Consider the following 12293-nt stretch of genomic DNA (forward strand, 5'->3'; position numbering starts at 1 on the left):
GAGGTCCTCGACGCGGCTGAGGTCCAGGAGCCGCAGACACGGACACACAGACTGACAGAGAGCAGACACTGAAGACCAGGAGCAGCCCGACAGATTCAGCTCCAGCAGACCTGCGCACACACACACACACACACAAGCTCAGAATTTACCAACACACACACAGCTCAGAACCCACGCGCACACACACACACACACACACACACACACACACACCTTGCAGGCGGTTGATCAGCCACATCAGCTGCTTCTTGGAGATGTTGGTGAAGCCCAGGTTGAGGGCGACGGGCTGCCGGCGGATGATGCTGCTGAGCATTGGAGGAGTGATGGAGCGCTGGCGGCTCAGGTCGATCCGAGTCCATAACCGCTTATCACAACACCTACACACACACACACACACACACACACACACCATTTTTGCATGCATATTATTTTTGTTTCATAAAGCCATAGTCAGGCTTGTCACGGTGGCGCAGTTGGTAGCACAATCGCCTCACAGCAAGAAGGTCTCTGGTTTGAGTCTCGGCTGGGTCAGTTGGTGTTTCTGTGTGGAGTTTGCATGTTCTCCCCGTGTTGGTGTGGGTTTCCTCCAGGTGCTCCGGTTTCCCCCACAGTCCAAACACATGCGCTATAGGGGGATTAGGTAAGCTAAATTGGCTGTAGTGTGTGAGTGTGAATGAGTGTGTGTGAATGAGAGTGTGGGGATTTTCAGTGATGGGTTGCAGCTGGAAGGGCATGCGCTGTGTAAAACATATGCTGGATAAGTTGGTGGTTCATTCCGCTGTGGCGAGCCCTGATTAATAAAGGAACTAAGCTAAAAAGAAAATGAATGAATGATATATGTGTGTGTTTGTGTGTTTTTTTAATAAATAATAATAAACAAAACTTCTACAAATAATAATAAATAATATATAATATATTCTTTATATAAATATGTGATGTTGGCAGCACAATTTAAGTTTAAACACAGGTTTTTTTCTTTCATCAGTTTGAGTGTTCAGCAGTTCAATAGTGACCTGAGTAATATTGGCTTTATACTGTACTGTGTTCTTCAATGTGGGGACAGATCCACACACCGCCGCTAGATGGCGCTACTAAGGCGGTTCATGTGTCCACAGTATATAAATTTCCCTGTTATTTATTCGACTCTTTATTCCACGTGATAAAAAAACTACTATTCAGTCGACAATTCGAACTATTTTAAGACATTAAATGGTTTAAATGCCTTAAATATTAAGTCCGGTTGAAAGTAGCCTAATATAATTGAACATTTCACCCTACATCACTAGATAGAGTTCATCACTTTCCCTCTCCCTCAGCGTACTGCCTGCTTTTAAATAGTTTAAATTAATTATAAAATATATTTTTATATATTTGTAATAGCCTATTATCTAAACTTACAGGTAACACATTTGAGGTGCTCGGCTGTAGCACTTAATAAATGACACAAGATGAAATGATTAGCAGAGGATAATAACTAATGTGTTTATAACGTACATAGAGCCAGTGGCGGTTCTAGACCAGAGGAACTGGGGGTCCGGGCCGGGGCCACTCGTGCTTTAAGGGGGCACACTTTAACATCACAAACTACTTCACCAATTATTGACAGTCTTTTCCTTGACGCGTCACTCTGCAGTCTTCATAAACAAGATCATTCAATACCTCTGAATAATCCTCCATGTTCATGTGTTTGACACGTCACTGTGTGCTGTAGGAGAACACACTTCTAACATTCATCATCAAGGCACATTTCAGCACCTGGAAACTTTAACAGATGCAGCTCCCGGTAACTTCCAATCATGTTCTCCGAGTGATCTTTACCAAACCAAAGAGATGTTGACAGTATTTCCTGTAGAACTGAAGTAATTCCTCTGGAGTCATTATGAGTCTGATTTATTACAGTTTATTTCTTGAATAAAGCAGTTTTTAATCTTTAATAAAACAATGTAAAGCTCAGTGTTATTAGCCTCCTCAAGATAGATTTACTCTATATTTTATAAGCACTTCTTCATTAACTTGACTAATTATTCCAACTGTCCTAATCAACAGAACCTAATTAAGTCTTTAAATGACACTTTAATCTGAATTAAAGGCTATAGAATAACTAAAGGCACTTTAATCTCAACACAACCGTCTTACAAAAGAACTGGTCAGATATTAATCACTGACTGGGGAAGATAATCAAGTAGCTATTAGAAAAGAGTTCAAGTATTCTGTTAATAATGGTGTTGTAAACACATCATGTGTTGAAGACTCCTGCTTTATCACACTGAAAACAAAAACAAATGAAGGCAAAACTACACCAGCTGATTCTGACTTCTACAGGAGCGTGACTGAAAACTACACATCATCACTGTGCTGCATCTGTAAATTCAAGACTGCATTTCCTAACGTAAAGCTCTGTACACTGGATTTCTGGTTAATAATAGCCTCTGCAGAGCCGAGGACGTCCTCTATTCAAAGTGTTAAAGTCGCTAGTGAAAACAGAAGGCTAATGTAATAATAATAATGTATAAATATCTAATATAAAACTGGACATTTGGATAGTGTTTCACAACATGAACATGACTGATGTTGAGTCTTTCTATTACCTGTGTCGATTCAGGGGGTTAACTTCTGATGAATGTGGGGAACTGATGTGCACAGCACCGCCACTGACAGAGCGAGAGAGCGCGCGAAAGCAGAGAGAGCGAGAGCGCGTGACACAGAGAGCGCGCGAGAGAGGCCTCAGTCATATCTCCGCTGGCTGATCTCGCTTCTCCAAGGCGTTTTGACACAAAAATATGCATCCAAATTTAGGGGGACCAGAGGGGGTGGGGGGGGTCAAGCTTGTTGACACGGGGAACCATAGAAGCGTGGATATAGTCGCGCACGCATTTACAATTTCATGATCAGCGGCTTCCTCATGCGCACACATTATAGAGGTACACAACATCATTACACACAGCAGCCTAGGTAGGCCTACAATTACATCCCTGAACGACGTGTGGAATGAAGCAGTTACTGCTCCTTCTTGTGCACAATGAACACTGAAGGGGCAAACCGTCAGGTCTGCCTTAATGGAGATGAACCTCGCGATGACTGCTGACTATCTGTGCCGAATACTTAGGGAGTGTGTGAGCGTGTGTGTGTATATGAGAGAGATGTATGCTTGTGTGTGTGTGTGTGTGTGTGTGTGTGTGTGTGTGTGTGTGTGTGTGGGCTGATTCTCACCATCGGCTCCAGGTGCGACACACACGCATGCAGACGCAGAGCTGCCGCTGGTTGAGGTGCTGGAAGACTCGGAGCCAGACATCTCTGGGCAGCACGTGTGTGGCGCCACTGTCCAGCGGCAGGCAGTGAGGCTCAGGACAGGCGGGCGGTGGGCGCACCAGGTGCCGCTCCATCTGCAGCGGGCGCGGGGGCGAGGGTACGGGTACAGTGGTGCGCTTCACCAGCTGTGAGCGCGGCGGCACCACTCGCGGCTGTTGCGAGCGGTGCGAGACCAGAGATGCTCCCGCCAGGTTGGTGGAGCCGGTGCTGCCGTTGGCGGTGCCAGAACCCACCGCCGCACTGCTGCTCTTCCCGGACGCCACGCTCTGCCCCTGCCGGCCTCCGCCACGCATCTTGCTGCCGCGGGCAGGCTTCAGGTGGCGGTGGTTAGGCGCAGCACTGCTGTGCGCGTTCTCCTTCTCCTGCTGCTCCCTGCCCACCCGCGTGCGGCCGTTGCGGGCGTCCTGCCCATTAGTGCGCTTGGAGGAGGGCAGGCTGTCCGTGCTCGTGGAGTGAGTGTGTGTGAAGGGAGGAGTCTGGGTGTTTGGCGGCGGTGAGGGTGGGGCCACGGGTGTGGCTCTGCGATCCCCCAAACCCTCTTCCTCCTCCTCTGGCTCAGGCTCCAGTGCTGCCCTGCGCACTCGGGCACCTTCTGCCCTGCGGCGCTGCGGATCCTCCACACCCTCCGCCTCCACCTCCGCCACACTCTCGCCCTCAGATTCCTCACTGGCACTAAAGCCCAGCTCTGCCAGTCGCCGGTTCCGCTCGCGGGCGCTGCCCCCATAGGCCGGAGAGGATGGCTCAGAGGCGGCAATGGGCGATGGAGAGTCCGAGTCTGACTCCGAGTCCGACTCTGAGCTGGAGGAGGAGGAGGAGCTGGAGTCCCGCACCCGCTCCAGCAGCTGGCACATCCTCTTGAAGCGCTCCAGCTTCTCCCGTTGGTGCGAGCGCTGGTCCTGGCTGGCGGAGAGCGAGACTGATGCCGCCGCTGTGCCCGAACCGTGCCCACCGCCTGATGAGGAGTTGGGCCCGTTGGTCTCAGAGGAGTCTGAGGAGTTGGGCTTCACTTTCTGCTGAGTGAGAGACAGCGACGGTGAGGAACGGCAGCACACAGAGAACAACACTGCGTCCGTAAACTTACACACTTACCTTCTTCAGGTGTTTCTCACGGGCACCTTTAATCTGTGGCAGACACAGAAACACACCGTTACACACAGCAGACCCTCAGAAACACACCGTTACACACAGCTGACCCTCAGAAACACACCGTTACACACAGCAGACCCTCAGAAACACACCGTTACACACAGCTGACCCTCAGAAACACACAGTAATCCTCAGAAACACACCGTTACACAGAGCAGACCCTCAGAAACACACCGTTACACACAGCAGCCCCTCAGAAACACACCGTTACACATAGCAGACCCTCAGAAACACACCGTTACACACAGCAGCCCCTCAGAAACACACCGTTACACACAGCAGACCCTCAGAAACACACCGTTACACACAGCAGACCCTCAGAAACACACAGTTACACACAGCAGACCCTCAGAAACACAGTTACACACAGCAGACCCTCAGAAACACACAGTTACACACAGCAGACCCTCAGAAACACAGTTACACACAGCAGACCCTCAGAAACAAACCGTTACACACAGCAGACCCTCAGAAACACACCGTTACACACAGCAGACCCTCTGAAACACACCGTTACACACAGCAGACCCTCTGAAACACACCGTTACACAAAGCAGACCCTCAGAAACACACAGTTACACACAGCAGACCCTCAGAAACACACCGTTACACAAAGCAGACCCTCTGAAACACACCGTTACACACAGCAGACCCTCTGAAACACACCGTTACACAAAGCAGACCCTCAGAAACACACCGTTACACAAAGCAGACCCTCTGAAACACACCGTTACACACAGCAGACCCTTAAACACACCGTTACACACAGCTGACCCTCAGAAACACACCGTTACACACAGCAGACCCTCAGAAACACAGTTACACACAGCAGACCCTTAAACACACCGTTACACACAGCTGACCCTCAGAAACACAACGTTACACACAGCAGACCCTCAGAAACACACCGTTACACACAGCAGACCCTCAGAAACACAGTTACACACAGCAGACCCTCAGAAACAAACCGTTACACAAAGCAGACCCTCAGAAACACACTGTTACACACAGCAGACCCTCAGAAACACACAGTTACACACAGCAGACCCTCAGAAACACACCGTTACACACAGCTGACCCTCAGAAACAAACCGTTACACACAGCAGACCCTCAGAAACACAGTTACACACAGCAGACCCTCAGAAGCACACAGTTACACACAGCAGACCCTCTGAAACACACCGTTACACAAAGCAGACCCTCAGAAACACATAGTTACACACAGCAGACCCTCAGAAACACACCGTTACACACAGCAGACCCTCAGAAACACAGTTACACACAGCAGACCCTCAAACACACCGTTACACACAGCTGACCCTCAGAAACACACCGTTACACACAGCTGACCCTCAAAAACACACAGCTGACCCTCAGAAACACAGCAATCCTCAGACACACACCGTTACACACAGCAGACTCACAAAAACAAACCGTTACAAACAGCAGACCCTCAGAAAAACAGTTACACACAGCTGACCCTCAGAAAAACACAGTTACACACAGCAGACCCTCAAACACACCGTTACACACAGCAGACCCTCAGAAACACAGTTACACACAGCAGACCCTCAAACACACCGTTACACACAGCAGACCCTCAGAAACACACCGTTACACACAGCAGACCCTCAGAAACACACCGTTACACACAGCTGACCCTCAGAAACACACAGTTACACACAGCTGACCCTCAGAAACACACAGTTACACACAGCAGACCCTCAGAAACACACCGTTACACACAGCTGACCCTCAGAAACACACCGTTACACACAGCTGACCCTCAGAAACACACAGTTACACACAACAGACCCTCAAACCCACCGTTACACACAGCAGACCCTCAAACACACAGTTACACACAACAGACCCTCAAACACACCGTTACACACAGCAGACCCTCAAACACACCGTTACACACAGCAGACCCTCAGAAACACACCGTTACACACAGCTGACCCTCAAAAACACACAGTAATCCTCAGAAACACACCGTTACACACAGCAGACCCTCAGAAACACACAGTAATCCTCAGAAACACAGTTACACACAGCAGACCCTCAGAAACACACCGTTACACACAGCAGACCCTCAGAAACACACATTAATCCTCAGAAACACACCGTTACGCAAAGCAGACCCTCAGAAACACACAGTAATCCTCAGAAACACACCGTTACACACAGCTGACCCTCAAAAACACACAGTAATCCTCAGAAACACACCGTTACACACAGCTGACCCTCAGAAACACACAGTAATCCTCAGAAACACACCGTTACACACAGCAGACCCTCAAAAACAAACCGTTACACACAGCAGACCCTCAGAAAAACACCGTTACACACAGCTGACCCTCAGAAACACAGTTACACACAGCAGACCCTCAAACACACCGTTACACACAGCAGACCCTCAGAAACACAGTTACACACAGCAGACCCTCAAACACACCGTTACACGCAGTAAACCTCAGAAACACACCGTTACACACAGCTGACCCTCAGAAACAAACCGTTACACACAGCAGACCCTCAGAAACACACAGTAATCCTCAGAAACACACCGTTACACACAGCAGACCCTCAGAAACACACAGTTACACACAGCAGACCCTCAAACACACCGTTACACGCAGTAAACCTCAGAAACAAACCGTTACACACAGCAGACCCTCAGAAACACACAGTAATCCTCAGAAACACACCGTTACACACAGCAGACCCTCAGAAACACACAGTTACACACAGCAGACCCTCAAACACACCGTTACACGCAGTAAACCTCAGAAACACACCGTTACACACAGCTGACCCTCAGAAACACACCGTTACACACAGCTGACCCTCAGAAACACACAGTAATCCTCAGAAACACACCGTTACACACAGCAGACCCTCAAAAACACACTGTTCCACACAGCTGACCCTCAGAAACACACAGTTACACACAGCAGACCCTCAGAAAAACACCGTTACACACAGCTGACCCTCAGAAACACAGTTACACACAGCAGACCCTCAAACACACCGTTACACACAGCAGACCCTCAGAAACACACAGTTACACACAGCAGACCCTCAAACACACCGTTACACGCAGTAAACCTCAGAAACACACCGTTACACACAGCTGACCCTCAGAAACACACAGTTACACACAGCAGACCCTCAGAAACACACCGTTACACACAGCTGACCCTCAGAAACACACAGTTACACACAGTTGACCCTCAGAAACAGTTACACACAGCAGACCCTCAAACACACAGTTACACACAGCAGACCCTCAGAAACACACCGTTACACACAGCTGACCCTCAGAAACACACCGTTACACACAGCTGACCCTCAGAAACAGTTACACACAGCAGACCCTCAAACACACAGTTACACACAGCAGACCCTCAAACACACCGTTACACACAGCAGACCCTCAGAAACACACCGTTACACACAGCAGATCCTCAGAAACACACAGTAATCCTCAGAAACACAGTTACACACAGCTGACCCTCAGAAACACACAGTAATCCTCAGAAACACAGTTACACACAGCTGACCCTCAGAAACACACAGTAATCCTCAGAAACACAGTTACACACAGCAGACCCTCAGAAACACACATTAATCCTCAGAAACACACCGTTACGCAAAGCAGACCCTCAGAAACACACCGTTACACACAGCTGACCCTCAGAAACACACAGTAATCCTCAGAAACACACCGTTACACACAGCAGACCCTCAAAAACACACCATTACACACAGCAGACCCTTTAGAAACACAGTTACACACAGCAGACTCACAAAACAAACCGTTACACACAGCAGACCCTCAGAAAAACATCGTTACACACAGCTGACCCTCAGAAACACAGTTACACACAGCAGACCCTCAAACACACCGTTACACATAGCAGACCCTCAGAAACACACAGTTACACACAGCAGACCCTCAAACACACCGTTACACGCAGTAAACCTCAGAAACACACCGTTACACACAGCAGACCCTCAGAAACAAACTGTTACACACAGCTGACCCTCAGAAACACACAGTTACACACAGCAGACCCTCAGAAACACACTGTTACACACAGCTGACCCTCAGAAACAGTTACACACAGCAGACCCTCAAATACACCGTTACACACAGCAGACCCTCAAACACACCGTTACACACAGTAAACCTCAGAAACACACTGTTACACACAGCAGACCCTCAGAAACACACCGTTACACACAGCAGACCCTCAGAAACACCGTTACACACAGCAGACCCTCAAACACACCGTTACACACAGCAGACCCTCAAACACACCGTTACACACAGTAAACCTCAGAAACACACCGTTACACACAGCTGACCCTCAGAAACACACCATTACACACAGCAGACCCTCAGAAACACAGTTGCACACAGCAGACCCTCAAACACACCGTTACAAACAGTAATCCTCAGAAACACACAGTTACACACAGCAGACCCTCAAACACACCGTTACACGCAGTAAACCTCAGAAACACACCGTTACACACAGCTGACCCTCAGAAACAAACTGTTACACACAGCTGACCCTCAGAAACACACAGTTACACACAGCAGACCCTCAGAAACACACTGTTACACACAGCTGACCCTCAGAAACAGTTACACACAGCAGACCCTCAAACACAGTTACACACAGCAGACCCTCAGAAACACACCGTTACACACAGCAGACCCTCAGAAACACCGTTACACACAGCAGACCCTCAAACACACCGTTACACACAGTAAACCTCAGAAACACACCGTTACACACAGCTGACCCTCAGAAACACACCATTACACAAAGCAGACCCTCAGAAACACAGTTACACACAGCAGACCCTCAAACACACCGTTACAAACAGTAATCCTCAGAAACACACAGTTACACACAGCAGAGCCTCAAAAACACACCGTTACACGCAGTAAAACCTCAGAAAACACACCGTTACACACAGCTGACCCTCAGAAACAAACTGTTACACACAGCTGACCCTCAGAAACACACAGTTACACACAGCAGACCCTCAGAAACACACTGTTACACACAGCTGACCCTCAGAAACAGTTACACACAGCAGACCCTCAAACACAGTTACACACAGCAGACCCTCAGAAACACACCGTTACACACAGCAGACCCTCAGAAACACCGTTACACACAGCAGACCCTCAAACACACCGTTACACACAGTAAACCTCAGAAACACACCGTTACACACAGCTGACCCTCAGAAACACACCATTACACAAAGCAGACCCTCAGAAACACAGTTACACACAGCAGACCCTCAAACACACCGTTACAAACAGTAATCCTCAGAAACACACAGTTACACACAGCAGAGCCTCAAAAACACACCGTTACATAGGGGTGTGACGATAACTGCATCACCGCCTTACCGCCATAATAAAATGTCAACCGCGGTGATGTGGTTATTACCGTCATCACCGCCCATTTTAGTTTATTATTTATTTTTGCTTGTGAATCTTTCAGGATTGTATAGAAAAACAGAATAAACTAAATAAAAAGAATAAAAGGCCTGCCTTGAGTATTTTCCACTTAAATTAAAAATTTAGATTACAAAACGAAAACACTGAATCCTTTTAATAACCAGCATAGGCTGTTTTTATTTTAAGCTTATTTTAATAAAGCAGACCTACTAACTCAAATCAATCGCTCCACAGAAAATAAGCATTTTTACCGCACCGCTGTAATTTCTATATCCCAATCCCTTTATCAACATGTTTAATACAAGTCATTATTTTAAAGATTATAAAGAATATGATTTTACCTCAGCGCTGCACTTTTCTCCTTCTCCCTCGTGCTGAGTTCAGGTGACGGAGTGTTGTAAAGTAGTTAAACTCTCCTCAGTTTAATTTACAGTGTCAAACTGGCACAGGAATATCAGTATATTAATATAGGCTTTGCTAAAAGGCTGGTCAAATGTGGGTATTTTTTACAGAAGCTAAACAGAAGCGCGGACTGCATGGTGATGAGTCAACAATCACATATATTTGACTTAAAGTAGGCTATAGGCTATAGCATATAATAATTTTGTGTAAAGACATTTATAAAAATATGTAGCCAATATATCACAGGGGGTTTGTGTTGCAATTACAGTGGAGCATTAATTAAATCCTTTTTTCCCGTGTAGCGGATGGGGGACGCACAAAAATACACAATTCAGATATTTTTGTCGGAAGAAAAATATTCTTTGAACGAATTTCGTTTTGTACAATTTGTATCTTAGTTTTTGTCGGTCAGTTATTTACAAAATAAACAAGAATAACTAATAAACTTTGAGGTGAAGCGATGTGCCTCAGGGTCCGCTATATGCTCCGGCCAAAACACAAACTGCTCTGTTAAATACAATCGTAATATAAATAAAATAAAAGTGAAATATTCAGTTTGGAATATTGAATCTTTGTTAACTGTATGATCAAAATTAAAACAGCAGCCTATATTATCACTCTTTATGACAAACATCCATTGATCGGTCAGTTTCGCTTTAGTTTAATCAAAGCGTTTGAACTTTCTGATATTTTAGGCAAAGTGGTCTGCATAACCAATGATTAAACTTATCCACCTGCGACCCACCCATAATTAAACATCATGTAGGCGAGCTGGCTTTTTGATTACCTGAACAGTGTATTAACTGCTGCACCAGCATAACAGAGATCTGCATATTAATAGCAGCACCAGCAGATATAAGAGAGTTTATTAAAAGCCTATATTAATATACTGATATTCCTGTGCCAGTTTGATAGTTTAACTACTTCACAACACTCCGTCATCTGAACTCAGCGCGAGGGCGAAGGAGAAAAGTGCAGCGCTGAGGTAAAATCATATTCTCAGGTCATAATCTTTAAAATAATGACTTGTATTAAACATGTTGATAAAAGGACTTGGATATAGAAATTACAGCGGTGCGTTAAAATGCTTATTTTCTGTTGAGCGATTTTATATATATATATATATATATATATATATATATATATATATATATATATATATATATATATATATATATATATACATGGTTTCCGCTACATTCATTCTTCCATAGCGGGGCGCCACGCCAGGATTCATCCCGCCACGGCTACATTACAGCTGCTTATTCAAAACATTTTATTATTTTAATAGCGGGTGATAATCGCACCAAAGTGTATTAAAGGGTAAGTGAATTATAACAGCGCAAACTTTTCTGTAACAGTAGTAGTGCTGTGCGTCGTTTGTTTAACCCTTTAAGGTTACGTGCTGACTGACTGACTGGCTGACTGTGACAGGTGCGTGATGCGTGAGGCCAGCAAACACGACGTATAGCCGTTTTACTGTATTTCAGGACGCATTATTTCCGGAGGCATTCATAAATATTCCTTAAAAATCTAATAAATGCTGGAGACATACTCGTTACATTAACGCACTTAATTGCACTTCAACAGCATTTATTTCAGAGCGCACAAGAAGATCTGCGCGCTCTTAAATCAGCTTATATTTGAGGGGGAGGCAAGAAGTTTTGTGCACGAGCAGAAAAAACAAAAAAATCGGTGCGCAAGCAGAGATCCGCATGCTGTAGGCTATTATATAAATGCGATCTCGACTTCTGATACTGCGCTCACGACATTTGTCATTGAAATAACGCCACCGGTAGTTAGTAGATCTGTGTAAAAATGGCCTGCCGCCACAGCTGGAAAAAATCCTAGAGGAAACGTATATATGCGCGGTTAACCGACATACCGCATGATTTCTTGCTTCATCACCGCGGTAACAGAAAATCCGTTACCGTCACAGCCCTA

At 46.3% G+C, this 12293-nt stretch overlaps 1 protein-coding gene across 2 annotated transcripts in view; it reads right to left on the reverse strand.

The window, feature by feature from the left end:
* Nucleotides 1-4427, reverse strand: part of zgc:158376 (uncharacterized protein LOC100101643 homolog) — a 7379-nt gene extending 2952 nt beyond the window's left edge. Inside the window, exons 1-4 of one of the 2 annotated variants that reach the window (XM_056479316.1) lie at nt 4399-4427; nt 3211-4319; nt 214-377; nt 1-110 (exon numbers count right to left, since the gene is read on the reverse strand). The exon at nt 1-110 is cut by the window's left edge and continues 55 nt beyond it. In XM_056479316.1, the coding sequence (XP_056335291.1) occupies nt 1-110; nt 214-377; nt 3211-4160 (1224 nt within the window). In that variant the 5' untranslated portion in view covers nt 4161-4319; nt 4399-4427. Of the gene's footprint in view, nt 111-213; nt 378-3210; nt 4323-4398 lie in introns of both variants that reach the window. The other variant, XM_056479315.1, reaches the window with a different exon arrangement.
* Between the last annotated feature and the right edge of the window lie 7866 nt (nt 4428-12293).

Source organism: Danio aesculapii, chromosome 19, assembly GCF_903798145.1.
Source record: "Danio aesculapii chromosome 19, fDanAes4.1, whole genome shotgun sequence".
In the NCBI taxonomy this organism is placed as follows: Eukaryota; Metazoa; Chordata; class Actinopteri; order Cypriniformes; family Danionidae; genus Danio; species Danio aesculapii.